The sequence below is a fragment of the Delphinapterus leucas genome, chromosome 1 (assembly GCF_059928025.1).
Source record: "Delphinapterus leucas isolate spDelLeu-1000000601 "Yukka" chromosome 1, BTC_Dleu_Yukka2, whole genome shotgun sequence".
Lineage (NCBI taxonomy): Eukaryota > Metazoa > Chordata > Mammalia > Artiodactyla > Monodontidae > Delphinapterus > Delphinapterus leucas.
In genome coordinates, this window is record NC_143129.1 from 190056650 (window position 1) to 190081709 (window position 25060).

Genomic DNA, 25060 nt, shown 5'->3' on the forward strand with positions numbered 1-25060 from the left:
TCCCACCCCGTGTCCTCGTGCCCCTGTCATCTGGCCCTGCTCCTTTCAGCGTCTTCCTGGGTCATCCTGTGGGGACAGAGTGCAGAGGGCTGACACCCTTGCTTTCCTGGCCTTTGCCGGCTGCTTAACCAGTAGACTGTCTGCATCCACCCAGAACACCTTGCTCCTTACGGGACGAATCTGCCAGCCTGTGCGACGTGCTCTCACGAAGCTCTCATTCTAGAGGAGGAGTGACCGTGGCGTATGGGGTGGGACCCGTGTGGCTGGGGAGTGGGACGGGGCCTCTCAGCTCCTTGCCTGGAGACCCGCCCTTTGGATCCGGCACCTGGAAGGGCTGCCTCTCTGGAGGGCAGGGCCCTGAGGACACCTTGTCCGTCTCCGGAAGCTGGGGAGGGGCTGGGGTGGGAGCCACCACCCCAAAGCCGTGCTGCCTCTTGGTGAGCCGTCATGAGAGGCGCTGGAGGGACAAGGCTGCAGAGGCCGCCCCACGTCCTTCTCCTGTCTGGGCTCTGGACGGGTGGCCTCACCCAGGGATTGGGGGATGGGAAGGCACCTTCAGGGCCTGCCACCCACCCCGGCCCACCCTGCCCCAGGGCCCCAGAGCCACGGTGACCAACCTGGAGGCCTTACTGAGGGCTTCCTGCAGCACCACATCCACCGTCCAGATGTAGCCCATCTCCGATCAGTCCTCCCTCTGCCTGGCTCCCTCCTTCAACTGCCTGGGGCTCTGCCCCTTCACAGCCCCTGGAGACCTGCCTCAGTCTCCTCTCAGGGGGCTTCCTATCCCACCCCTTGGTCCAGGTTGCCTGCCTGGTGTCCCTGGAGAATCTTCTGTCCTCATGCGGCATCTGGGTGGGGGGAAGGGTCCCACCTCACCCTGCCCACCACCCCAGCCTGGTCTTAGCCAGCAGGGACAGGAGTGGGGCTGGCGGGCAGGGCTTGAGCGGGGGACCCGGGGGAAGGTGTGTGGGTGTCTCCTGGGGACGAGTCGTGGCGCATCAAAGGCTCTGCTCCTCGAGGAGCTGTGGTCCACGGGCAAGTTCCTGCCTGCCTGGTCTTTGTCTCCCGGGAGGGAGGACAAGCCAGAGGCTCTGGCAGTTGGCAGGGGCTGGCGGCTGCTGGGACAGGGGCTGTGGCCCGCAGGCAGGGCCTCCCCCTTAAGTTGCTGGGTAAACAGGTGGAGAACTGGCCCTTAGCCCGGCCCCCAGGAGGCCCCACCGCCAGCGCACAACTGCAGCTCCAGCCTTCCACCTTCTGGGAGCAGATACCCCACCGCTGTGCCTTCAGGGGGAGTTTCATGAAAGGGCCACCAGGCTGTGGCTGGGCCGGGACGGCATGTAGAGGACCCCCAGACGGAGGACAGAGCCCCTGGGTGGGCTCGCTTTGGGGGTAGCTGAGAGCCAAGGCCGTCAGAAGGCTAAGTGGTAGCCAAGTTCCCCTAGGGAGATAAGGGGTTCATGTCGGCCTGGGGACAGTGGGCTGGGTCTGGCCTGGGCCTCCAGCATCCATGCTGGATTCCTGTTCTTTCCAGATGGACTCTAGGGTCTCTGAGCCCCGGGAGCAGGACCTGACAGAGGCAGGGGCAGAGCAGGAACTGCGGTGGTTGGAGCTGGGCTCCGAGGAGGCCCCAGGAGCTGGGACAGAGGGGCCCAGCGCCCCACAGGCCTGGGGGCGCCTGCTGCAGGCCGTGTGGAAGGGTCATGTGGGCCTGGTGACTCAGCTACTGCGGCAAGGGGCCAGTGTGGAGGAGAGGTGAGCCCAGGGGTAGGACCGGGTACTCCACGGGGGTGGGGGTAGGGATGGTGGCTGGTGTCCCTTCAGTGGGAGATGGAGGCATTGGTCCCTTGCGGGGTGGAGAGGGTTCCCTCCTGGGCAAAGGTAGCAGGTCTCTTCCCCGTGCCCCGCCCTCGCCCGTGCCGCCCTCCCCGCCCCGCAGGGACCGCGCGGGCAGGACCCCGCTGCATCTGGCCGTGCTGCGCGGCCACGTGCTGCTGGTGCGTCTCCTGCTGCAGCGCGGGGCCCGGGCCATAGCTGCAGACCGCGCGGGGCGCACGCCGCTGCACGAGGCCGCCTGGCACGGGCCCTCGCGGGCGGCCGAGCTGCTCCTACAGCGCGGGGCGTCAGCGAACGTGCGCTGTGGGGCCGGCCTCACGCCACTGCACTGGGCCGCCGCGCTGGGCCGCACGTTGCTGGCCAGGCGCCTGCTGGACGCACCGGGCCCGGGCCCTGCGGCGGTGGACGCACACGGCTGGATGGCGACGCACTGGGCGGCCGCGGGCGGCCGGCTGCCGGTGCTCGAGCTGCTGGCGGCGGGCGGTGGCGCGGGCCTGGACGGCGCCCTGCTCGTGGCGGCCGTGGCCGGGCAGTCGGCAGCGCTGCGCCTCCTCCTGACGCACGGGGCGTGGGTGGACGCCCGGGACGGCACGGGGGCCACAGCGCTGGGTGTCGCTGCCGACCTGGGCCGCCAGCAGGTACGTCTCGGCCTGGGCCCCGCGTGATCGTGCGGGTGGTGGGGAGGGGCCAGGCACCAGGGCCCTGAGTGCCGCCCTGACGTCACTCCCCTTGGTAACCAGCTCTTGGAAGCCCAGGGAGGGCACTGGGCTGGCAGCACCAAATATTTATTGGGCACTGGCCATGGGCCTGAGTCCAGCCAGGCCCCGGGCGGTGCAGAGGGGCCACAGGCGGCTCAGGACCATTAGGGGGCAAGTGGGGTCTCCAAGTAGAGACCCAGCAGGTGCCATAGGCGGCACCAGATAAGGAAGCAGTGTGGAGAAAGGGGGCGCTGAGGGCAGCTGAGCACTGTGTGGCCCGCCCAGGCCAGCCCTGCCCCTGCCCCCTTCTCTTCTAGGACATGGAGGTGCTACTTGAGCACGGGGCCGACTCAAGCCTCAAGGACAGGCACGGCCGCTCTGCACTCCACAGGGCTGCTGCCGGTGGACATCTGCTCGCCGTCCAATTGCTGGCCGCCTGGGGAGCAGACGTGGACGCTCGGGACACGTTGGGCCTCACCCCCCTGCACCACGCTGCCCGGGGAGGCCACATGGAGGTCGCCGGCCACCTCCTGGCCAGGGGCGCGAAGGTCGACGCTGCTGGCTGGCTCCACGTGACCCCCCTGCATCTTGCCGTGGAGCGCGGCCATGGCTCCACCGCAGAGCTTTTGCTGAGCCGGGGGTCCAGCCCCACCCAGAGGACACAGTGGGGGGAGGTGGCCCAGGATCTGGGGCCTGCCGTCTGTGGAGAGCAGGAGGTGCCCCATGGGCCCCAGGGCTGCAGGGCCAGAGCAGGACCAGAGGCTGCAAGCTCCCACGGCCTTCAGGGCGTGCAGGCTCCTCTCTGCTGGTCTGAGGCCGCCTGCCAGGGTGCACGGGAGAACACCCCAGAGGTTCCTGGAGAAGAAGGAAGCAGTGGCTGGAGCCCGAGCAAGAAGCGTGTGGCTGACCTGGAACTATTCCAGACTCCCAGGGCCACGTCAGCCCTGTAGCTTCAGCCCTGTGCACGCTCTTTGGCGGAGAGGCTGAGTCGTGGCCACAGAACTGACCAAAACCCGATGGGCTCCTGTTTGTGCGTCCCCCACCGGGGTGTCAGCCTCGGTGCTCCCCCTGGGCACACCGGCACTCTTACTGTGTTTCCTTAGATTCGGTATTTGTCTCTTGGCACCCACTCACTAATGACAGGGCCAGTTGTCCTCCTCTCCCCTGTTGTCCCGACCCATGCCCTGAACGGCTGCCTTCTCTCACATGCCCAGCTGACATCCCCCTGCCCGAAGTCACCCAGGGCCAGGCCTGCCTCTGTGCACCAAGGCCCACTGGATTATCAAACAAACCAATCAGAAGCTGTTTCCCTGCGCTGCCCTGCCTTTCCTGCGGGAACCCCAATAAAGGCCTGAGCCTCCCCCGGGCCCCTGCTCTTACCACCCGATCGACACTGCTGTTTCTGCCTGTGTCCCTGTGGGGCGTGGTGTGCCCTCCCCTCAGGACATGTAAGGCATAAAAATCTGCTTTCAGGAGCTTCCCTCGTGGTGCAGTGGTTAGGAATCCACCTGCCAATGCAGGGGACACAGCTTTGAGCCCTGGTGTGGGAAGATCCCACATGACGTGGAGCAACTAAGCTCGTGCGCCACAACTACTGAGGCTGCGCTCTAGAGCCTGCAAGCCACAACTACTGAAGCCCATGCGCCACAACTACTGAACCCACACGCCTAGAGCCCGTGCTCCGCAACAAGAGAAGCCACCGCAATGAGAGGCCCGTGCACCACAACGAAGAGCAGGCCCCACTCGCCACAACTAGAGAGAGCCCCTGTGCGCGGCAACGAGGACCCAACGCAGCCAAAAAAAAAAAAAAAAAAAACCTGCTTTCAGTAGCTTTAGCCTCTCCCTGTCATCACTCAGCCATCTCTGTAAATTAAAAACCCTGCAGTGCGACAGATACAGAGTGACAGTTGTCTCTGATTGTCCACACCTGCATCCTCATAGAAAATCAATGTCCTTAGATTTTTCTGGAAGAACAACTTTAGAGGACAGATTTCATCTTTTGAAAGTGAGAGCCGTCTTGCTAAATTAGTGACTCTGTCCGGGGACCCTGGGAGCACTTGGATTTTACCCCCGAGACAACGGAAGCCTTTGGGGAGCGTGAGCTCACGTGACATGGTCTTTCTGGCTCACGGGGCCTGCAAGTGCAGGATGAACTGTAACTGGGAGGAGGAAACCCGGGAGACCAGTGAGACGGTGACGGCATAGCAGTGGGGGCAGGAGAAACAGGCAGAATTGGGACAGTTCTGTGGGCACAGCCCTCTGGACCTGCTGATGGTTGGATGTGGGGAGGGGCAGGGAAAGGGAGACATAACAATGACTCCTGGCGGGGCCTGGGCCCGAGGTGGAGGGGTGGGTGGGAGAGCAGATGCACAGGAGACGAGAATGGGGCAAAGATGAGGCCTGGAGTGACATCTCTGGAGTCCTCAGAGTAAGGGTGGGTTTTCTTTGTTTTGTTTTTGGTTTTTTGGGGGCGCGCCGAGTGGCCTGTGGGACCTGCGGGATCTTAGTTCCCCAACCAGGGATCAAACCCGAGTCCTCTGCAGTGGAAGCGTGGAGTCTGAACCACTGGACCACCAGGGAAGTCCCGGGGTGGTTTTTAAAGCTGCAGGATGGACCTCCAGCCAGCCTCCAGCACAGCCTGCGGGCTCGACCTCAGAGCACACCCACAGCCCGACTGCCTCTCACCTCCCCCGCTGCATCCACCATGTCCAGGCCACCGTCAGCCTTGCCTGGAATGCCGCCGTAACCAGGCCAGCCCCCAGCCTAACGGTTCTTCTCGCCTGATCCCTTGACTCCCAAGGGGCTGTTCTCAGAATAGTAGCCATAATCCTATCCACTGTCCTGCGCAATCCCCCAGTGGCTCCCTTTCACAGAGTGTAGACCAAATGTGGTGTACGGTGTTGTTCGCAGATGCCTCAGCGACCTGGCCCGTCGCACGTGCTTCTACCTCAACATCTGCTGACAGGGGAGCCTGTGATGACTCCCAAAGTATTTCACTACAAACTATGTATTAGTTCAAACGTAAATGCGGTGGAGAAACCTGGCAAACAATACTGTAACCAAATGGTCAAAGCTGACATCACCCGTGTTGGGACAAGCTGCCATCATGGCCTCCTGGTGCCATGCACCGAGAAGGACACAATATAATTTCTGAAGTATTCTGCTACAAATGTGTAACCTGATTCTAATCACGAGGAAACATCAAACTCAAATTGAGAGGCACTCTACAAAGTAAGTAGCCTGTACTCTTTAAGAATGCCAAGGTCAAGAAAGACAAAGAAGGGCTGAGGGACTGTTCCAGATTAACCCTGAAAGTTAGACATAAGAACTCCACGCAGTGCATTATCCTGGACAGGGAAAAAAGCGGTAAGAATATGTGACAGAACTGGAATGCAGACTGTGGACCTGACAGCAGTATTGCATTAATGTTGAATTTCCTGATTTTGATCCTTGCGCTGGGATTTGTAAGAGAATGTCCTTGTTCTTAGGAAATACACAGTGAAGTATTTAGCTATCTCCAACTTCCCTTCAAACGGACCAGAAGAATACCCCAATAATGTGCTTATAAACATTTACGGAGGGCTTCCTTGGTGGCACAGTGGTTAAGAATACGCCTGCCAATGCAGGGGACACGGGGTCGAGCCCTGGTCCGGGAAGATCCCACATGCTGTGGAGCAACTAAGCACGTGCGCCACAACTACTGAGCCTGCGGTCTAGAGCCCGCGAGCCACAGCTACTGAAGCCCGTGAGCCACAACTACTGAAGCCCGCGCGCCTAGAGTCCGTGCTCCACAACAAGAAAAACCACCTCAACGAGAAGCCCACGCACCGCAACAAAGACCCAGTGCAGCCTAAATAAATAAATAACTTCATTTAAAAAATAAAGTGCACAGCTCCGCGGCGTAAGAGGACCAGGCCCCTCGGTGGGAGGCAGCGCTTCTCCACTCCACCGGACGCCACCCTCGGCTGTCCGCCCTCCAGCTGCCTGGGCGGGGGGGGGGGGGGGGGGGGGGGGGGGCGGGGCGGAGGGGGGGAGGGCGGAGGGGGGCGGGGAGGCGGAGGGGGGGAGGGCGGAGGGGGGCGGGGGGGCGGGGGGGCGGGGGGGGCGGGATCCTTTCCACCACCGCCTAGGCCCTGCCCAGCCCCGGCACCGCCCCCTGAGCTCGAGCATGCGCACAGGAGAGGGATAGCGGCGCGGACCCAGAGCGCACGCGCAGAGACCCGGAAGTTCCCCTGGGTGAGGGAAGAGCTGACCCGGAATCGCTGGGGAGGGGTGGCGGCGGAGGTGCAACGCTCACCTTGGTGAGCAGAGGCGCGGGCTGCGGGCGCCATGGTCTTCCTCACGGCGCAGCTCTGGCTGCGGAATCGCATCACCGACCGCTACTGGCGGGTCCAGGAGGTGCTGAAGCACGCGCGGGTGAGTGTGCCGTGCGCCCCGCGCCCCCGCCTGGCCCGGCGCGCGCGGGTCCCGCCGACCGCCTCCTCTCCCGTTTCTTGACCAGCACTTCCGGGGGAGGAAGAATCGGTGCTACCGGCTGGCCGTCAGGGCTGTGACGCGAGCGTTCGTGCAGTGCACCCGAGCCCGCAGGCTGAAGAAGAGGAACCTGCGGACGGTAAGCGCGGCCCGCTCGGCCTCGCCCCGCTGCCCCAGCCCTCCCGAACCCGCGGGGCCTCGCGGCCGCAGGTGCACCGCGCCCGGCGAGCCGCTCCTGTGCACGCGGTTCGCGCGCAGCCCCGTTGGCACCGGCTGGGCCCGATGCGGTGTGCGGGTGTCGGGGGCGCGAGGGTGGCAGCGGGTCCGGCGCGGCAGCCTCACACGGAACCTGTTGGACAGATGCACGCAGAACTTCCCCAGCCCGGCTTCCCCTGCAGCGCTCAGATCTCTCGCAGCGCCTGGAGCGGACGCCGCTGCCCCGTCATCCTGGCCCTTCTCGAGGCCCCTGCCTCCTCCCCTCCAGGCCTTCACCTCCCTGAAGCTTCCACCTGGACCCTTGCTACGCCCGGAGCTGTGTCTGCCCCAGAATCTTTTGCTCATCTTTGTATCCTCCCTCGGCGCCTAAAGATGTGTGTGGAGTTAATGCTTTATAGCCGGCATTTGGATAAAGAGCACCAGCTTTTGCTAACTGTTCTTTATACTTCAGCCTGAATAGGACACTGACTTTTGTATTTGCTCTTACAAAAAAAACCTTTTAGTCCAGTGACAATCTTCGTTGAGAGGTGTGGATGTAACATACAGCTGGTTCTTAAGCATCTCAGTGTTTCTCATTTCAGCTCTGGATCAGTCGAGTTACAGCTGCTTCCCAGGAACACGGCCTGAAGTACCCAGCATTCATCCTCAACTTGATTAAGGTATGGTCAAGGATGTGGTCCTCCCGAGACGTTAAACGTCTTCATAACCCGTCCAGTTGCCGTGGTCCAGCAGCGCGGGCAGTGGAATGTTAGCAGCCCAACATTGCTTTTGTTCTTGGAGTGGGGTTCTGGTGGGTTCGGGGACGCACCACACTGGCTCTGCCGCTGCCCCGCTGGTAGCAGAATTGGTAATAGGGTATGTGGCACCAAGACATAAGCCCTGGTGTTTCCCCGTCAAGAGAAAAAGGTAGAAAAACTTGGCTTTAACTTTAAAGTTTAATTTCAAAGTTTTTACACTGAATGAATTCTGGTGAGGTGGCAGATCAAGTTGAATCATAGTCAAAAAGGAGGGAAACATCTTGGAGGGAATAAAGCAAGCATGTGCCACAGAACCTTGGTCACTTGCATCTGGTGAGTATGGTATTCCCTCTGCTTTTGTGTGCATTTACGTTTTTTCTTAAAAAGCTAGGGGGAATGGGTCCTTGTGCCAGGCCCTGTGTCTGGCACTTCACAAAGATCCTCGGGGTAAGTGTAGGTGCGACACCTCTGTTTTACTGATGGGGAACTAGGCTCAAAAGGAGAGGGACTCTGCCCACAGCACAGGGGTCCCAGGTGGTAGAACAGGACTGACTTCTCCTGCACAGCTGCCTTTAATGTCAGGAGACCATCCCCCCCTTCTTTCTGCACCCCAGACTCACTGGCACTGTCCATCCATTTTCTGTTGCTTCACTCGATAGATGACTTTGGCTCTCTCATGTAATGAGCGCCCGGTTTTGATCTTAATTCCTCTGCTTGTGCCTCACACACCTTTTCTGTGTCTTATTTTTCATCGTTTGTGAAATGGAAATTGTGGTTTCCTCTTCCCATCTGCCTTAAAGGGTACCCCAGGCCAGAAGTCTGGCTGACAGCCCTTGGTTTCCCCCGCTGCCCCCCGCCCCCCTTCTCCTCCCGCGTCCTGCTTGAACAGGACTCACCACTCCCTCTCCCCCACTGGGGCTCAAGTGGTGTGTGCTAAGGTGATTCAAATCACAGGGTGCTTAGCCGTGTTCCAAGTCTTCCTGTGTTTCACTGAAATGCATTTCTGATGCTGATACAGGCTCTAATTTTCTTCCCAGTGCCAGGTGGAGCTCAACAGGAAAGTACTTGCAGATCTAGCCATCTACGAACCAAAGACTTTTAAATCTTTGGCTGCTTTGGCCAAAAGGAGGCGACAGGAAGGATTTGCTGCTGCCTTGGGGGATGGGAAGGAGCCCGAAGGCATTTTTTCCAGGGTGGCACAGCACCTCTGAGGGGGATGCTGACACCCACTGACTGCCCTTTGAGGCTGAGCATCTTAGGAAAAGTTTTTTTCTTCCCCCATGTGATGATTATACTAAAATAGGAACTAAGAGTTATTTGTCAACAATGAGTAAGTTTGACTTGCATTTGTGTTAATTTACATTTCAGTAACAGGCCTGAGAGAAAAGGCCCTATCTGCCTCTTTTGGCACAGGTTCAGAAATCTCACATGGATTGTGTAAATAAAATATTTGTGTTCTTTGGCACAAACACCTTGGGTCGGCCCTGCCTGAGTGCCCGTGTGCTGGGTGGTAATTAGGGCAAGGCTTCCCCTAGGAACCCTAGATCCTCCTGCAGGCTGGGGGGTGGCAGCAGGCCCTGCTGGTGCTTGACCTCCCCCTTCCCCTCCTTGGGTTTCCAGCAGGGACTCCCTGGCGCAGCTCTTCAGCCACTGAGCACTAGCTGGTTTCCCTCACTCCCCAGACCAGCAGGCAGGGTGGCTGTCCGGGTCCTGGGCTCGCCTTAGCCCCCGCAGGCAGGGTGACCATCAAATCACCTGGGGAGCCTTAATGTAAGGGTCTCGGCCCCTCCCCCAAATATCTGACTTCATTAGTTCTGGAGTCAAGCCCAGAAATCTCTGACAGGGGCCGCCTCACAGCAGGTCTACCAGCCCTGCTTCCTTTACAGCCCTGTCCTCCCCCTCTGACCGCTCCCACGCAGAGGTGTCCACCCTCCTCTTGGGCTGGAATGGAACTTGTGTGCCCCTCCTGCTCAGGAACAGGGCCTCCCCTTGGCCTTCTCCAGGAGCCTCGTCTGCATTCTGAGCCCCTTCCAGCTCTGGCCTCCTGTCACTGGGTCTGTGAGCAGCTCTGCCACGCCCTGACAGCTCTCACCAAAGCCGTCTCCTGGTCCCCAAGTCCAAGGGACACAACCCTTGCCCCGGAGGACCATGCGCTCCCTGCCCTCCAGGACTGCCCTCCTTCCCCTCCTGCACACGCTCTGCTCTAGGAGAGCTCTTCAGGCCCACCAGAGCAGTCGCTGTCTGCTGGCTGATGACCCCTGCGTTTACCTGGCAATGCCCGCCTGACCGCACTCCGAACCCCCATGCTGGGCCCTGTGGCGATGCCGTCCCCCACCCTTTGCCAGCCCTGCCCTGGAAGTCACCGCCCTCAGACAACACCCATCTCCAGCTCAGTACAGAGCCGGTCAAATCTTTTCACTCTGCCCACTTTCCTCCATCCTCATGCGGGTGAACATCTCTTCCAGCTGCAATTACTGCTCTGGCTTCTTAAGAAGCCCTTGTTGCTGTGTCCAAACATGGCCACTGGACCAAGCATTTGGAGGCAGGTGCCTGAGTCCTGTTCTGCCATGCTGAGTGCAGTGCCTGACTACGCGCCTTGTCAGAAAATGGTTCATATTGAAAACAACAGGGTGGAGGATACAAAGAGCTCTCTGGCGTGGCGGACCAAGTTCTGTGCAAGATGCACTGCTGTGAAGGAGCTGCCTTCTCTTCGTTCATCTTGATAAAGGCAGGTGGGGACGTGGCAGACAACTGTGGGCTGTTCCTGGCACCCCTGCCCTGGCCACAGAACCAGGTTTCCCTTTGTGCTGTGGCCGTGTCCCCAGCTCCAGAGTCTGGCCCTGACTGTCTAGAGCCATCAGTTTTTCCCTTTCCTCTGGCCAATCACTGTTAGGGGATGGACAGGCAGCCCAGACAGGGCCCACAAGAAACAAGTTGTTTCCTGGAGTGTGCTGCTGTGGCCCGCAGAGAGGAAAGCTCCCTGAGCTGCCGGCTGGGGTAGGGGAGGTGGGGCACTGTAGCCAAGTTGCCCACAGAGGTGAAGACGGGACACTGGCGCTTAGTTCGCACAGGTCTGAGCTGCAGGATCAAGTCTCAGCAGGAGTGAAGTCAATGGCAGCCACTGGGTTTGGGCAGGTTTGAGTTGGGTGCAATCACTGGCAGCTCCCAAGTGTTTGAACCTGCCCCCACCGAGGCTCCTACGCTGCAATCTCCTCTCCAACCTGCCCCCCACCCCAAGCTCCCCCTCACCCAGTCTTGCTTTCCCATCATCCTCACACAGGTTCTTTCACTGGTCCTGGTGAAAGTTTGGGATAACTGTTCAGCAACGGATAACTAGATAACTCAGCTGCTGTCGCAGCTGAGGCGAGAGCAACACTGCTGTCAGCTGACGTAAAAACCACCAGAAGCTGGCGGTCACTAATCCCGAGAGCGCCTGATACAACAGATGAGGAAATGGAGGGTCAAACCCCTGGATGGCTCCCCGCTGTTGGCAGGATAAAGTACAAGCCCCTTCCCATGGCCCCCGGGGCATCCCAACCTGACTCCTTTCCTCCCAAACCTGGGGGAACTCATGCCTCTTGCAACTTTGTAGCTGCTGTGGCTTTGTAGAAACATCGAATTAAATGTTTACAGCTACCCTCTCTCTCCTTTCTGGACTCAGCTCTGAAGGCGAGAACTTTGGGAATCTGGCGTTAATACCTGTACCCCAAGACCTGGACTCAGTAAAGGCTAGAGAGTAATTGACCGCGCCGGCGGCCACAAATTAACTCAGGGAAACAGCATCTCGTTGCTGCTGTGTGTGGGCTGGGGGACAACTTACTAGCGCGTGCGCCCATCCTTTCAGGTCGGGGGCCTCGGAAAACTCCGACAGCTCCATTCAAGCCCTGAACCACATACCCGAAGGACGCAATCCAGGCGGAAGGAGAGCCGCCCCCCGGTCCCGCCGCGCGGGTCCTCGGGGCAGGGGGCGTCCCGCCTGGCCCTGCCCACGCGGGGTCGCCCCCGGGCCCCCCAAGCTCCCCTCAGCACCCGCCGGACTCCTAAGGAGCCTGGGGCTGCGGTGGGAACCTAGAGAGCTCCCGGGTCTTTGCACGTACTGCACGGCCGGACCAGGCCGGTTAGCACATAAAGCATGCCCGGGGCTGGCACCTGCGACTAGTGCTTCCGGGTCGTGGCCAAGACCGCGGTCTAGCCCGGCGCCGCAGGGCCTCCTGGGTAACGAGCCCGCTCCCGCCCGTGCCGGGTTCCGGCGTCCGCCGCGCCGCTGACGGACAGGCGGCCAAGCCAATCGCAGCAAGGGAGCGCCGGGTGGCCCGCCGGTCGAACCAATGGCACGCGGCAGGGCGGGGCGGGGCGGTCGCGGCCGTAGTGCGTCTCGGGGAGCCGCCCTGTCGGGAAGGAGCCCAAGAGGGAGTCGGCGGCGCAAAATGGCGACGGCGACGGCCGGGGCCGGGGCTCCGGGACCGGCGGCCCCCGCGGCAGCGGCCGGCACGGCGGCCTCCGGGGGCACAGCTCCCGGGTCGCAGGGGGTGCTAATCGGGGACCGGCTGTACTCCGGGGTGCTCATCACTCTGGAGAACTGCCTCCTGCCGGACGACAAGCTCCGCTTCACGCCGTCCATGTCGAGTGGCCTGGACACTGACACGGAGACCGACCTCCGCGTGGTGGGCTGCGAGCTCATCCAGGCGGCCGGCATCCTGCTCCGCCTGCCGCAGGTGAGGGAGCGGCCGCGAGCCTCGGGCCGAGGTAACCGCCGCGCTGGCGCCGGGAAGGCTGCCGGCCCCTTTGTTGGCGGGGGGGCCTTATCCGGAGCCCACTCCGTGTCCCCGCCCGGCACCCGGGCGCAGCGCCGATCCCCTCTTCGGACCCCGACCCCGCTCCTTATTCCCACCTGGCCCCGGGCCCACCGGCCGACCCAGGCCCAGGGAGTCCCCGTTGCCGCCCACCGGAGGTGATGAGAGAGGCGAGGCAGCGGGACGCGAAGAGTCTTTGTGGACGCGGAAGCATTTTAGTTTTTGATTCTTTGTTAGGAGTCTCGTGAAACCTAATAATTTAGCTTTGAGACCTTTGAATTGGGTTTTGAAAAGGATGGAACCTTTCTCTTGTGCAGGTTGCCATGGCTACCGGGCAGGTGTTGTTCCAGCGGTTCTTCTACACCAAGTCCTTTGTGAAGCATTCCATGGAGGTGAGGCTTCCTCCCGTCTTTCTTTCCCCCAGAAACTTGTTGACAGGAAACCTGGGTTTGTTGCGTTGCCCGTTGCTCAGAGGAACGAGTACTTGTCTTCCAATTGCAGCGCTGTACTTGGGGGGTTGGGAAGCCCCCTGTACTGCAGAGGGTTTTTTTCCAAGTGGCCTTTTTCTCAGGGTGCACGGCTCTTAACCGCCGTTCTTCAGCTGTTGGAGACTGTCGTCCTTGGAACAAACATCTCTGTGTTGCATCGCTTACGTTTCAGCACGTGTCAATGGCCTGTGTTCACTTGGCCTCCAAGATAGAAGAGGCTCCAAGACGGATACGGGACGTCATCAACGTGTTTCATCGCCTTCGACACCTGAGAGAAAAAAAGTGAGTTTTTATCAGACCTGTCGTACATATCCGTCTCTGTTTTCACGGTTATTCCGTTACATTAACGTTTCTGAAACAAGGTTTAGGGGGTGAGGTTTTAAACCTGTGCCCAGGAGGAGGCGTGGTGCCTGTGGCGGGGATGGGGGGTGTACCAACAGATGCTGTTTAATCAGTGAAGGAACCACAGTCAGGAGGACAGGGCGCTGTGGCTGTAGTTTGGCCGTGGCCTTGGTTTCGTGGTTTGCCCACGTCAGCCTGAATGCTCTAGAACTGGGTTCTCAACCTCAGCACTGTTTACATTTTGGGCTGGATGATTCTTTGCTGTGGGGACTGTCCTGTGCATTGCAGGATATTTAGAAGCATCCTTGGCCCAGCCTTTCCAATGCTCCAGCTAATGGAAGGCCTTTGTAAGATGCAGCCTTGGCTGTTTAAATGCCATGCTTCTGTTGGTGTTTTGGTTTTCCCTTCATCCTCAATACATCTGCTTGTATCTTGAGGCGGATGGACGGCATGTAGTCCCTGGGCCATGAGATCTTGAGACCCTCCACTCTGTTCAGGCGGCGTTTATCATCCGTAAAGAAAACAGGGAGAGGGTCATTGAGGCGGGGTGAGTAGGTCAGCGCTGGGGTTTGAGGAAAACTGTGTGGTTTTGTTAGTTACAGGAAGCAAACTTCCTGACTCTGTATCTGTTTAGATTGTCACTGTTTGGGGGTAACCGTGGGATTTGATAGGCTTTGTTTTATTTGAGCCTTATGCAGATCGTGTGTTTTGTATTTGTAGAAAACCTGTGCCTCTACTGTTGGATCAAGATTACGTTAACTTAAAGAATCAAATTATAAAGGCAGAAAGGCGAGTTCTCAAAGAGTTGGGTTTCTGCGTCCATGTGAAGCACCCTCACAAGGTGGGTATGAGGCCCAGCTGCCACGTGAGTCCACCAGAGTCATTGCTTCATTCTCACCTAGATTGGAAACTGAAAAGGATTAAATGTGTCCCTGATTTGGTTTTCCAGTTTTTATCTATAATTGGAAAATAACTGTTTTCTTATTAGCCTTCTTGTATCATGTTTATTTTAATAGTATGTTTCTAAAAGTTTTGGAAATTGCATCTTTTAAGTTTGAGCTTTCAAAAATGGTGATGAACTTGTAAAAATGAAATCTGTCAGTTTACTTTTTCTTTCTCAACAGCTGTTTTTCTAAAGCTGCTTTAGTAATAACCTTATTTTCTTTTATGGGGGAATTGGAAGAATTCTGAACTCTTTATTTGGAGATGAACGAAAGCTATTTTGCACTGTGTATCAGTTGAGCATACGATACCATGTATATCTTCTATGTTACACTCAAACGTGAAGAGTGCTATTTTCATCTCTGTTTCCATCCTTTTTTTACTTGGGGTTTCCTCATATCTTCTCTTGTTTGATTTTCTGTTATTAGTTCAGAATCTCGGTAGATTACTCACCACACGTTTAAGAGCTTTTTCTTCATTTGCTGAAAGTATTTTCACACCACGTTTTGTATACGTTGGTGACTGGGGTACAGAAATGTTCAGGGCAGGCTAATCTCACTGGTGGAAAGTGTGTCGAAGACGAGAATGAGCATCAGCCCTGTTCCGGCCAAGACAGACTTGGGTGCAGCTAGGTTCTCACGCGCGTTCGTGGCACCTGGCTGCAGAAGCAGGGAGCGGGCGCGTCGGCAAGAGCTCCCCTCCAGCTGAGCTGTGCACAAGAGCTCCCTTCCAGCTGAGCTGTGCACGGGGCATGCGACCGGGAGCCACCCCTGGGATCTAGGACGAGGCCCTTATTTGCTGCATGGATGCCCTCAAGATCTGAATTCTGGGTTCTCAAGGTGCTTGATAATAATTGCCTGACCCATATCTTCCAGATAATCGTTATGTACCTTCAGGTGTTAGAGTGTGAGCGTAACCGACACCTGGTCCAGACCTCATGGTGAGTTGGCCTTCCTTGTTTTATGAGACCAGCCAGGGCAGTGCAGGAGTTTGTTGATTTGAGGCACTTGGGCAGTGGGTAGTCGGTCCCATGACTTGGTTGTGGGCTGGAGTTGTCTGAGTGCCCAGTGTTCCTGCCATGTAAATTCCAGCCAGACTCCCCAGATATCAGGCACTGGTGGAACGGTAAGGTGGCCCATACCCGCCCTGCCCCTTGAGGAGAGCAGTCACTGGGCTGCCCTTTGGGGGCTATGGACTTGGCACGTCGGGGTCTTTCCCTCAGCTGCCAGTGTGGACTTAGAGGGTCACGGTAATGTGGACTTAGAGGTTCACGGTAGCGTGAACTTGCTTCTGACTGCCTTGGTCAAGGGAATCCTATGGGAGGAAGAGGGGGTGTAAAGCCTTCCTACAGTCTGGGGACTGATTTTAACAATGCATTTGCTAGAAGTGAAGCCTGAAGTAACAGTTCAGAGCTGGGTGCTTTCCCACAGAGTGAAGTGTGTAAGGGTCATATTTTTGCTGCCTGAATTGTCTGGTGCTGTGCTGTGTCTAATGGAGAACCTATTTTGACTTTTCTTTTCTGTACTCTTTCAATCAAAGGGTAGCCTCTGAGGGTAAGTGACTAAGACTTCTCCTCTCCTGTCCAAGCGCTTCGGTGCAGGGACAGCGGCCGTCCTCAGCCAATCCAGTGCAGGCTCTCCGCCGAAGGCTGGCTCTAGATGGTGGTATGCGCACGATAGTCTAGTGCTGGCCCACTGCTGCTGTGGTTCTCTGACGATTGTGCTTCTTGTTAATCCTCTGTCGTGCTTGGTAATTGTATTGATTAGAGTTGATAACTGTCTTGACATGAATTTTGTCCATTTGAAACTGCTCTACCTGTGCAATAAAGATGCAGTACCTTTCTCTTTAAAAAAAATGGGAAGCTGTGAAAACTGGCTGGTGGGAGTTCAGACAAGTGTGGGATGGTGTTTTTATTTCTGAAAGTCCTAGAGTTGCTTTTTCAGCACTAAGTGTTGACACAGTCTAGTAAAAGGTGTGCATCTTTAAATCATTCCATGGACACTTCTTATATTGTGACTTATTTCAAAAATAGCAGTTACGTTTAAATATATGTTTTGAGGACTTTATTTGTATTTTTTTAGGACCTAAGAGTAAACGGTTTAATAATATTATCACTATCTGAGTACTAAAGTTTTTCTTACTAGAACCAAAAAAGTTACTGACGGTTATGTTTATCATATGTTTGAACCGTTTACTTGCAACTCTCGGGACATGTGGCCTTGGCTCCATCACACAGGCTTTTCCTTGGTCCCCTCTGGGTGCCTGGAGTGAGACCTTCAGAGCCAGGTGCTGCTAGTGGGCAGATGGACAATTTATCACTGAGGAATTTCTCCGTGGGTTTGTAGGTCACCTTCTCCAGGATTTTGGGCAGAGATAACCAGGGTGGGGGGTGCATCAGTCAGACCCCAGCACGACTTGGCTCCCCTCTGGATGGAGCCTGGTACCATGGGGGGATGTTACGAGCACTAAATACGTGACCTGTGCAACTGTTTTCTTGTGAAATTAGTCTTTTGTTTTTGCAATGTTGATAAAGTTAAGGTGAGATCTGACTTTTGGTCTATTAAATCTTAGAGAAATATATCTAAATGAAAATGTTGAAAATGTAGCCAATGTCAAAACTCTTTAATTTTTTTTTAAATGCAAATGTTTTGTATTTTTATATCTTCTAAAATGTGATAAAGTTTTTTAAATGTCCTGATTGTGATGAAACTTGTAGTATTTTGTTGCTTTTATGTGATTTTATGAATGTTCATTTTAAGACTCCTTGTTGAAATGGGACAGTTTGGAAACGGTTCTTTGATAAGCCTGAGAAGAGGATTTCCCTTGGGGCACTGAGCCCTCTGCATGATGTTCCCATACACCCAAGGGCGTTTTCCCCCCTTTTCAAGTGGACTCCCCGTGTGGAAGAAGCCACGCCGTGAGCACCTCTCCCCGGAAAAGGAGTGCAAGAGGACGACTTGTCTCAGAAAGGCCCTCGCAGGCTTTGTGCTGAGCCCATTCATTTGAGTTTGCATGTTTCTCTGCACTATGGATTTTGAGCATTTAGGTTTCCTTAATCAGATACGTTGAACTGCCACAGTAGACATCTTTCTGAGGCACTGTGTTTTGCATGAGAACAGGCCAAAGGTTGAGAGGGAAAAGTAAAGTTAAAGTCGGTTCTCTTTCATAGCAACACGTATTGTCTGACATTCAGCCAGCTTTAAAAAATTTTTTCAGTTATTTCCCTGTCTTCCTGTCGTGTATTCAGAAGAAGCAGCTAGAACGTTTCTCCATGAACTTGTGAGATTCACAGGACTGTCTAGCTCTAAGTCCTGGCAGTAGACTTACTTAGTGGAGCAGTGACTTGACGTAGACAGTGCAGACAGGTGGTGTGGGCATTGCCACGGGCGTTGCAATTCTTCCTGCATCTGCTTTTCAGGAACTACATGAATGACAGCCTTCGCACAGACGTTTTTGTGAGGTTCCAGCCTGAGAGCATCGCCTGTGCCTGCATCTATCTTGCTGCCCGGACGCTGGAGGTCAGTGCTGGGCCACCCCGGGGGATTCACCGACCCCAGTGAACTTCTACATACTGTGCTTCAAATTATGCTCATTGGAGCCAGTAAAAAGCCTACTTGCTGGTGACTGGCAGGCTTGTTTTTATTGCCCTGAGAATCTTGTCAGCAATGAAAAAAAGTATAACGGTGATTACTTTTTTGTGTTTACAGATCCCTTTGCCCAATCGTCCCCATTGGTTTCTTTTGTTTGGAGCAACTGAAGAAGAAATTCAAGAAATCTGCTTAAAAATTCTGCAGCTATATACTCGGAAAAAGGTTTTGTGTCTTTTCACGTCACGTGTTCCTCTGTGTTTGACTGGAAGCATCTGGTCTGAATCCTGCACTCTGGCTTTTCTAGGTTGACCTGACCCACCTGGAAGGTGAAGTGGAGAAGCGCAGGTACGCCCTCGACGAGGCAAAGGCACAAGCCAAGGGCCTGTTGCCCGGCGGCACCCAGGTGCTGGACAGCGCGTCGCGGTTCTCACCTGCCCCCAAGCCGGGTGAGCGTCAGGGTGCGCGTGTGCTCCTCTCAGGGGTGGCCCTCTCCTCCAGATTTCTCTTAGAATCACGTCTGCAGCTAGTCTGAGCACTCTGGGGGGCTCCTAGGAAGTCTGTTTTTCTGTTTTCATTAGGAAGGGGTATGCACAGGCTCCTGAAATGGCTGTTTACCCAGTCTAGCCAAATAGTTTGTCTTTAATGAAAATCTCATAAATCTGGAGCAGTAGATCATGTTGTCATATTCTAGAGTTAGGTGTGACGCCTTTCCCCAGTCCTGGAGGAGCGGGACGGGTGACCTTCCTGCGTCTGGTGGTTCAAAGCCCGGCGGGGAGCAGGGAGTCACGGTCGGCAGCGGCAGTCCTGCGGGAGAGGCCCCACCTTGCTTGGCTGACCCGTTTCTCAGCAGAACAGCTGTCGGGTTGTAACTTCTCATACTTGATTCTAGCGGAATCCCCCAAGGAAGGCCAAGGAGACAAGCCTTCCCCACTCTCTGTGAAGAATGCCCGGAGGAAAGTGGAGGGCGTGAAGAGAGCCAAGGCCGACAGCCCGGTGAACGGGTGAGTGTCCGCGTGCCCCGACGGGCCGCTGGGGTTGGCTGCAAAGACGTGGGGTCTGAAACTCTGCTCTCCGCCCTGTTCTCAGCTTGCCGAGGGGGCGAGGGGCTCGAAGTCGGAGTCGGAGTCACGAGCAGAGTTACTCCAGGTCCCCGTCGCCATCCGCTTCTCCTAAGAGAAGGTGTGTGCCGCTCAGGGCACTTGGGGCTGCACCTGGCAGGGTGGGTGTCTTCCCTGGGAGGTGGTGTGGCCTCTCCTCAGGACAGTTGCTCCTGACCCAGAGGTGGGCGGGGTGGGCGGTCACCCACCCAGTGGTCTCCTTCACAGGAAAAGCGACAGCGGCTCTACCTCTGGCGGGTCCAAGTCACAGAGCCGCTCACGGAGCCGGAGTGACTCCCCACCCAGACAGGCCCATCGGGGCGCTCCCTACAAAGGCTCCAAGGTAAGGAGCTACCGGAGGTCCAAGGACTGCAAGTACTCTGCCCAGAAGCCACACAAGTCTCGGAGCCGGAGCTCCTCCCGCTCTCGGAGCCGCTCACGGGAACGGGCGGATAATTCTGGAAAATACAAGAAGAAAAGTCATTACTGTAGAGACCAGCGACGGGAGCGTTCTCGCTCTTACGAGCGAGCGGGCCATCGCTACGAGCGGGACCACCCCGGGCACAGCAGGCACCGGAGGTGAGGGCAGGCTCCCTGAAGGTCTGCCCTTCGGCCCTCGGCATGCTCACCTCGGCCACTGGCCCTGGGGCGTGACTCTTTCTGGAAATGGTTGTTGACTCGGGACTGTGTGATGAATTTGGAGATGGAATGGAGAGGCCAGCAAGCCGCCCTTTAGTGTGGCCCGGGCCCAGCTCACCCCGCCCGCCTCAGCAGCAGCCCTGCTGGTTGCAAAGGCGGGGTGCGCACGTCCCAGTGGCGTAGCTTGGTGCTACGACAGGCTGTCTCTTCACTTCCATACCGATACTCAATTACGTTAAACCAAGAAAATGACTTTTCGAACCTTTGCCTATATTAGGTTGTACTTATGTACGTATTTTGCAATGTTTCACTATGAGAAAATGGCCTTAACAGCCCCTCACTCTGTCCACGTTGTAAATAAACATGTTTAATACAAGTTAAAGCTATATACAAAAACTCAGAACTTGAATTCCGTCAGCTTAAAACTTGTGTAGAGAATTCTGATTTTTTAAATGTGAAGGTATTTAGATCTGTGTTGAAAGTCGTATATTTTTATCTGTGCAATGCTGAGTGCAGGCCACCAGCTCCTAAATAGAGAAGTTTCCTATATATGCATTTTATGTGGTTAAATAAACACAATTCTCTCTACTCAGGATATTTGGAACGTTAAAGGGTTTGTGGTTTGTCAACGGGCTTGCTTGCTCCCGTGCACAGCTGGCAGTACCTGTTCTAGTGGTACGTCTGTGCTGCCGTCTCTCATCTCATTAAAGCGTTGGGTTTTGTATTGAGTTTTGTGCACCTGCTCTTCTGTGAGGGTTTGTGAGGAGTCTGAGCTGTCTGCTGCTGGTGGGGTAGAGGGAGGGTTTGAAAAGGACATAATGGTCTGGAGTCCCTAGTGCCTGAGGGACATTGGTTTGTAATGTGCTTTTGTCAGGTTTTGTCAGGCTGGTGGCAGCCAGGAACAAGGACCCCAGAGGAGCATCACCCCGGTGGGGTCCTCCGTCAGAGTGGGTGGCGGGCGAGTAGACAGGTTGGTGGTGAAGGTGAGCAGGGTGGGCGTCGGGCCTGTCTCTGGGTGCTGCGTGTGCTCTGTGCAGATCGAGGGCTCTTGGGCCTGTCCTGTGCCCCGTGTTGGCTCTCCCCAGACCAGCACTGCTGTGCGGGTGGGAGGCGTGGCCTTCCTGGAGCCAGTGGGCCTGGAGAAAGGTGCTTGAAGTCAGTACAGCCAAGAAGGTGTGAAAGCGGCAGGGTCAGCGCCCAGGGTGCAGGTGGCTCACTCTTATGATCAAACCACAAAAGCCTGGGGAGGCCGTGCAGCTGGAGGGAGGGGTGGGCTCCAGGACGTGTTCAGAGACCTTCCGACCTGGGAACCGGAAGCAGTCCCTTGGGCAGAAGGGTGTCCTCTGGTGACTCAGTTACGGAGCTGGGCCGGGAGCCTACGGTTTCTGCCTTCCTACTGGCCTATCGTCCACTCCCTGCTTAGACAGGTTGGGGCCTGGGGGTGTCCAGGCCTGGCCATTTCGTGCCTAAGACTCACTGGAAGCAAGCAAGCCTCCCAGTAGAGCCAATGAGACTCCCCACATCCCAGTGCCAGCAGGAGCCCCCCGCACGTCCATTCTTGAGATCCTGCCATCCTAGCCAACCTCAGCGAGGACAACGGAGCCTTTCTGGCCTAGATGGGTGAAGTGGTGCCCTCGGAGCCCCCTACCCTGAGGAGCAACGCTGGGTCTTAGCCAAACACCATGCTCCACGGAGGCTGCTTTTGGTTTTCGGACAAAAACTTCCCATGGGCACAGGATGGGAGCTTGTTTGCTTTGAGGAAGGAAAAAACACTCCACCTATGCAAAAAGCGTTAGACGCGGGGCCTCCTCCGCTTATCCAGACTGGCAGAGAGAGGAGGCTGCAAGCCAAAGGGATGGGGCGGCGGGTCCAAGACCCCCGAGTCCTTCCTGACGGCGCCCCGACTCTGCCCCCAACGCCCGGCACGGCACTCCTGGCGTCCGGGCTGCAGAAGCCCGGGCCGAGCCGCCGTCACCTGTCTGCCAGCTTCCCTCCCACCCTCGGGAGGAGGGCTCGGGGGTGGAGGCCACGCCCCGCAGACCCTGCAGCTCCGGTTCTTCGCCTCCGGCCCCAGCAGCCGCAGTATCTCGGGCCACTTCCGTCGCCCCTGCAAACCCTATTTCCGTCGACGGGATAACGTCCCTTCCGCAGTCCCGAAACGCCACTTCCGGCCTCCCAGGACAACGGGCCCCTGACCCATTGGGGGGGCGACGGGAGTTTGGGCCACGCAGGCGCAGAAGGCCCCCCGGGGTTGTGGGAAATGTAGTTTTCTAGCCTCCGCAAGGGACAGGCGGAGCCGGCGAGCCGTGGGAGGAGCTGGGGCGGGGCGCGGGGGGCGGCTCCTCCGGCCGGAAACCGTCGCTTTCTGGGCCGGGTGGGACCTGCACCGACGCGGAGCGGGGCGCCGGCCGTAGGAACCAGCGGGCGGCCCACGCGGGCTGGGGGCCAGTTTAGGTACGGACCGGAAGTGCCTTAGCGCGGCGGCGGAATGGCCAGCTGAGACTACCGGTTGCGTCTGGGAAGAGTCGGCGTGAGGCAGCGGCGTGTGGGCTCCAGGGACGGCGGAGGCGACCGCGGTCGGCTGGGGCTCGGGGCCTAAGACCCGAGCGTCGACACCACCCGCGCGGTGGGCGCCTCGGGGTAAAACTAGGTTCAGGGAGTCAGTACCTGCCCAGAGTCGCGCAGCTGGGAGCGGCGGAGGGTTTGAGGGAGGGAGCCGTGCTCGAAGCAGCGTTCTCGTGGTGGAATAGGGTGGTGAGGGAGACGGGGCGCGGGAATCAGGGCGAGACCGGAGTCCCCGGAGTGACCTAGTCGTGCACCTGTGTTCCAGCTCGGCTGAGTGCCTGGGGCCGCCGCCAAGCACGGACCATGTTCATGGTGCGCCTGACTTCCCAGCTGCTCAGGGCTGTTCCCCGGGCAGGTGAGAGGCCCCGTGGGGGCAGATGGGCGGGAGGCGCACCTGGGTTAGGAATGTGGCGTCAGCAGCTCAGTTCCCCCCGCTGCTGTGCCTCACCAGCTGGAGGCGGGGCCCGGCCACAAACTACCTCGTAAACGTCCAGATTTCACAGAGGGGAAGTCTGGGCCTGAGAATGTCAGCAGGGCTTCAGGAGGTTCTGCTCCCCAGGCCCGGTGGCCGTGCATAGGTCGTGTAGCCCCACGAGCGGTAACTAACTGGGCCATCTTGTCTCCTGCAGGTTGCAGTGGGCCTTGGCCTGTCTGCGGGGTGTTGGGCAGGCATGCCTGCAGGCCTCGTTACAGCATGCAACCAATAGGCCCAAGTGGGGTTGCCTCCCTCCCTGACCGGCGGGTCCACATGGAGCTTAAGGAGATGCTGGTCCCCAGGAAGATGTCTGTCAGCCCCCTGGAGAGCTGGCTGACCGTTCGCTACCTCCTGCCCAGACTGGACGCTGGGGCCCCAGGGACTGTGTCTCCAGCCCAAGTCTATGAGTGTCCGCCCAGCCGGGTGGGGGAAGGGGTCGAGCAGGGGGGTAAGGAGGTCTGGGACGCACCCCAGATACAGTGCAAAAACGTGCTCAAGATCCGCCGGCGGAAAATGAATCATCACAAGTACCGCAAGCTGGTCAAGAGGACCCGGTTCCTGCGGCGGAAAGTCAGGGAGGGCCGCCTGAGACGGAAGCAGGTGAGCGCGGGCCCTCGGTCCAGAGCTGGGCAGGGTGGTTGAGGTGCGTGGCTGTGCCGCAGACCTGTTGGTGCTCCCTCCCTCTGCCCTCGCAGATGAGGTTCGAGAGAGACCTGAGGCGCATCTGGCTGAAGGCGGGCCTGAAGGAAGCCCCCGCAGGCTGGCAGACCCCCAAGATCTACCTGAAGGGCAAATGAGTCTCGTGTGTCCCTCCCCCAGCCCTGTCACTGCTGATGACCCATTGTAATAAATATTCAGAGAACTTAGTTATCCTTGCTGGCCTGGACCCTCTTCTGCCTGGGGTGAGCTGTCTTGGGGTTGAGGCTGGCGCCAGCGTCTGCTGTTACAAGAGACACAAGAGCCCTGGGTGGCAGATTGGCGGTCCCTTCCCCGAGCTGGCCCTTGTCCTGGTGCCAGGGCTGCAGGAGTGACAGCCTGGCTTTTCACGAACTGGTGCGTGGGGACAGCTGAGAAGAGTCCCAGCCCTGCCCCTGAGGAGCACGCAGATGGGAACTGTGCCAAGGGGACCAGCTTGGAGGTTAGGGAGTGCCCCGATGGAGGTGGTGATGTGATTAGGGTACACGGTTGACTCTGTGCAGTCGAAAAACCCGAGCAGAGCTCATAGTCAGCGCTCCTCTGTGGTGCCAGGTTCAACCAACTGTGCGTCGTGTGGTGCTGTGAGACCTATTTACTGGAAAAAAAACATGCGTGCAGCTGGACTCGCACAGTTGAGGGGGCAGAGAGGGCCTCACTGGGGAGACGGGGAGGGGAGGCAGGAAAGGACCTCAGATGATGGGTGGGGTCCTTCAGGCCCTGCTACCTGGTCCTCAAGTGCAGTCCCCTGCTCAGCTGCAGCTGGGGACCCGTGGCCTGCTGTGAGCTCCTTGGCCTCTGCCACCTTCTGGGGCCCTGAAGGGGGGTGGCGAAGGGCTCACCAGGAAGGGATGGCCCACTCTGGAAGGTTCAGGGTTGGGCTGGCTGAGGAAGGGGTGCCGTTTATGGAGCTGGGGAAGCGTAGAGCCTTAGTGTGAGCTAGTGGTCCTCAGAAATTCCAGGTTTCTCCTGCGTGGAGGGGAACGTGTTATCGCTAATAGTGAGGGGCCCCTGGGCCTCTCTATCCAGGCTTGGGGGGCTGGACTGCAGGCGGAGGAGCCTGGTCAGAGTCCGTGAGTGCAGGTGAGGCTCGTTCTCATCCTCAGCGTCTGCCCTGCTCCTGATACTGGGTTCAAGGAGGGGAAGGTGGGTACGTCTCTCCTGAGCCCTGGAGTGGCGTCTGCGAGGGACACAGTTCTGTTGCTGATGCCCCCGTCCCGCTTCACACCAGGGCGGTGCGGTCTCCTCGTGTTTTGTCAGAGATGCGTCTGTGGCCTGGGTTGGGTTCCCTGCAGGTTTAGCAGATCTGGGGGCAGGGGGTGTGCTTGGACACGGGCTTCCCAGCATTTCTCCTGGAACGGAACAGACAACCCCGATGCTTCAGTGAGCCAGGTGGGCCCCTGTCCTGTGCGTGCCTGCCAGCCGGGTAAGCAGGCGTCTAACCGTGGGGCCTGTGTGAGTCCCTGTCCATCAGGGGAG

General features: G+C 57.7%; 4 protein-coding genes across 12 annotated transcripts; all 4 read left to right on the forward strand.

Moving 5' to 3' along the window:
- Positions 1–1450: 1450 nt before the first annotated feature.
- ANKRD65 (ankyrin repeat domain 65) lies at positions 1451–4639 on the forward strand. The gene is made up of 3 exons (XM_022598657.3): positions 1451–1752; positions 1937–2471; positions 2849–4639. The coding sequence occupies exons 1-3, from the start codon at positions 1508–1510 to the stop codon at positions 3479–3481; spliced, it is 1413 nt and encodes a 470-aa protein (XP_022454365.2). The 5' UTR covers positions 1451–1507; the 3' UTR covers positions 3482–4639.
- Positions 4640–6782: 2143 nt separating this feature from the next.
- Positions 6783–9426, forward strand: MRPL20 (mitochondrial ribosomal protein L20). Of its 2 annotated transcripts, none has more exons than XR_002648059.2 (4): positions 6783–6947; positions 7033–7143; positions 7802–8290; positions 8995–9107. XR_002648059.2 is itself a non-coding variant. In XM_022598625.2 (4 exons), the coding sequence occupies exons 1-4, from the start codon at positions 6861–6863 to the stop codon at positions 9166–9168; spliced, it is 450 nt and encodes a 149-aa protein (XP_022454333.1). In that variant the 5' UTR covers positions 6783–6860; the 3' UTR covers positions 9169–9426. The 2 variants fall into 2 exon arrangements, 1 of the variants encoding a protein (XP_022454333.1); XM_022598625.2 differs by having other exon boundaries at positions 7802–7879; positions 8995–9426.
- A 2929-nt stretch (positions 9427–12355) lies between these two features.
- CCNL2 (cyclin L2) lies at positions 12356–20576 on the forward strand. Of its 4 annotated transcripts, XM_022598566.2 has the most exons (11): positions 12358–12672; positions 13068–13142; positions 13411–13520; positions 14301–14421; positions 15398–15462; positions 17941–18040; positions 18230–18334; positions 18417–18558; positions 19002–19113; positions 19199–19291; positions 19438–20576. In XM_022598566.2, exons 1-11 carry the CDS (start codon positions 12385–12387, stop codon positions 19790–19792), a joined length of 1566 nt encoding a protein of 521 aa, XP_022454274.1. In that variant the 5' UTR covers positions 12358–12384; the 3' UTR covers positions 19793–20576. The 4 variants fall into 4 exon arrangements, with proteins under 4 accessions (XP_022454275.1, XP_022454274.1, XP_022454276.2 ...); XM_022598568.2 differs by lacking the exon at positions 12358–12672 and having other exon boundaries at positions 13074–13142; positions 13322–13520; XM_089902124.1 differs by lacking the exons at positions 12358–12672; positions 13068–13142; positions 13411–13520 and having other exon boundaries at positions 14307–15462; positions 16062–18040.
- A 1687-nt stretch (positions 20577–22263) lies between these two features.
- AURKAIP1 (aurora kinase A interacting protein 1) lies at positions 22264–23754 on the forward strand. Of its 5 annotated transcripts, none has more exons than XM_089902139.1 (4): positions 22264–22302; positions 22679–22768; positions 23043–23488; positions 23584–23754. In XM_089902139.1, the coding sequence occupies exons 2-4, from the start codon at positions 22717–22719 to the stop codon at positions 23683–23685; spliced, it is 600 nt and encodes a 199-aa protein (XP_089758265.1). In that variant the 5' UTR covers positions 22264–22302; positions 22679–22716; the 3' UTR covers positions 23686–23754. The 5 variants fall into 5 exon arrangements, with proteins under 5 accessions (XP_089758265.1, XP_089758276.1, XP_089758278.1 ...); XM_089902150.1 differs by lacking the exon at positions 22264–22302 and adding an exon at positions 22313–22488 and having other exon boundaries at positions 22679–22725; XM_022598696.2 differs by lacking the exon at positions 22264–22302 and adding an exon at positions 22315–22488.
- The last annotated feature ends 1306 nt before the right edge of the window (positions 23755–25060 follow it).

Excerpts from the sequence above, each read along its gene's own strand:
- ANKRD65 (XM_022598657.3), top strand. The coding sequence starts at position 1,508 with ATGCTGGATTCCTGTTCTTTCCAGATGGACTCTAGGGTCTCTGAGCCC. Across the intron at positions 1,753-1,936 it reads GGGGCCAGTGTGGAGGAGAG|GGACCGCGCGGGCAGGACCC; the intron begins GTGAGCCCAGGG and ends CCCGCCCCGCAG. Across the intron at positions 2,472-2,848 it reads CCGACCTGGGCCGCCAGCAG|GACATGGAGGTGCTACTTGA; the intron begins GTACGTCTCGGC and ends CTTCTCTTCTAG.
- MRPL20 (XM_022598625.2), top strand. The coding sequence starts at position 6,861 with ATGGTCTTCCTCACGGCGCAGCTCTGGCTGCGGAATCGCATCACCGAC. Across the intron at positions 7,144-7,801 it reads AGAAGAGGAACCTGCGGACG|CTCTGGATCAGTCGAGTTAC; the intron begins GTAAGCGCGGCC and ends TTCTCATTTCAG. Across the intron at positions 7,880-8,994 it reads TCATCCTCAACTTGATTAAG|TGCCAGGTGGAGCTCAACAG; the intron begins GTATGGTCAAGG and ends TTTTCTTCCCAG.
- AURKAIP1 (XM_089902139.1), top strand. The coding sequence starts at position 22,717 with ATGTTCATGGTGCGCCTGACTTCCCAGCTGCTCAGGGCTGTTCCCCGG. Across the intron at positions 22,769-23,042 it reads CAGGGCTGTTCCCCGGGCAG|GTTGCAGTGGGCCTTGGCCT; the intron begins GTGAGAGGCCCC and ends TGTCTCCTGCAG. Across the intron at positions 23,489-23,583 it reads GCCGCCTGAGACGGAAGCAG|ATGAGGTTCGAGAGAGACCT; the intron begins GTGAGCGCGGGC and ends CTGCCCTCGCAG.
- CCNL2 (XM_022598566.2), top strand. The coding sequence starts at position 12,385 with ATGGCGACGGCGACGGCCGGGGCCGGGGCTCCGGGACCGGCGGCCCCC. Across the intron at positions 18,335-18,416 it reads AGCTATATACTCGGAAAAAG|GTTGACCTGACCCACCTGGA; the intron begins GTTTTGTGTCTT and ends TGGCTTTTCTAG. Across the intron at positions 19,114-19,198 it reads GCCGACAGCCCGGTGAACGG|CTTGCCGAGGGGGCGAGGGG; the intron begins GTGAGTGTCCGC and ends CCCTGTTCTCAG.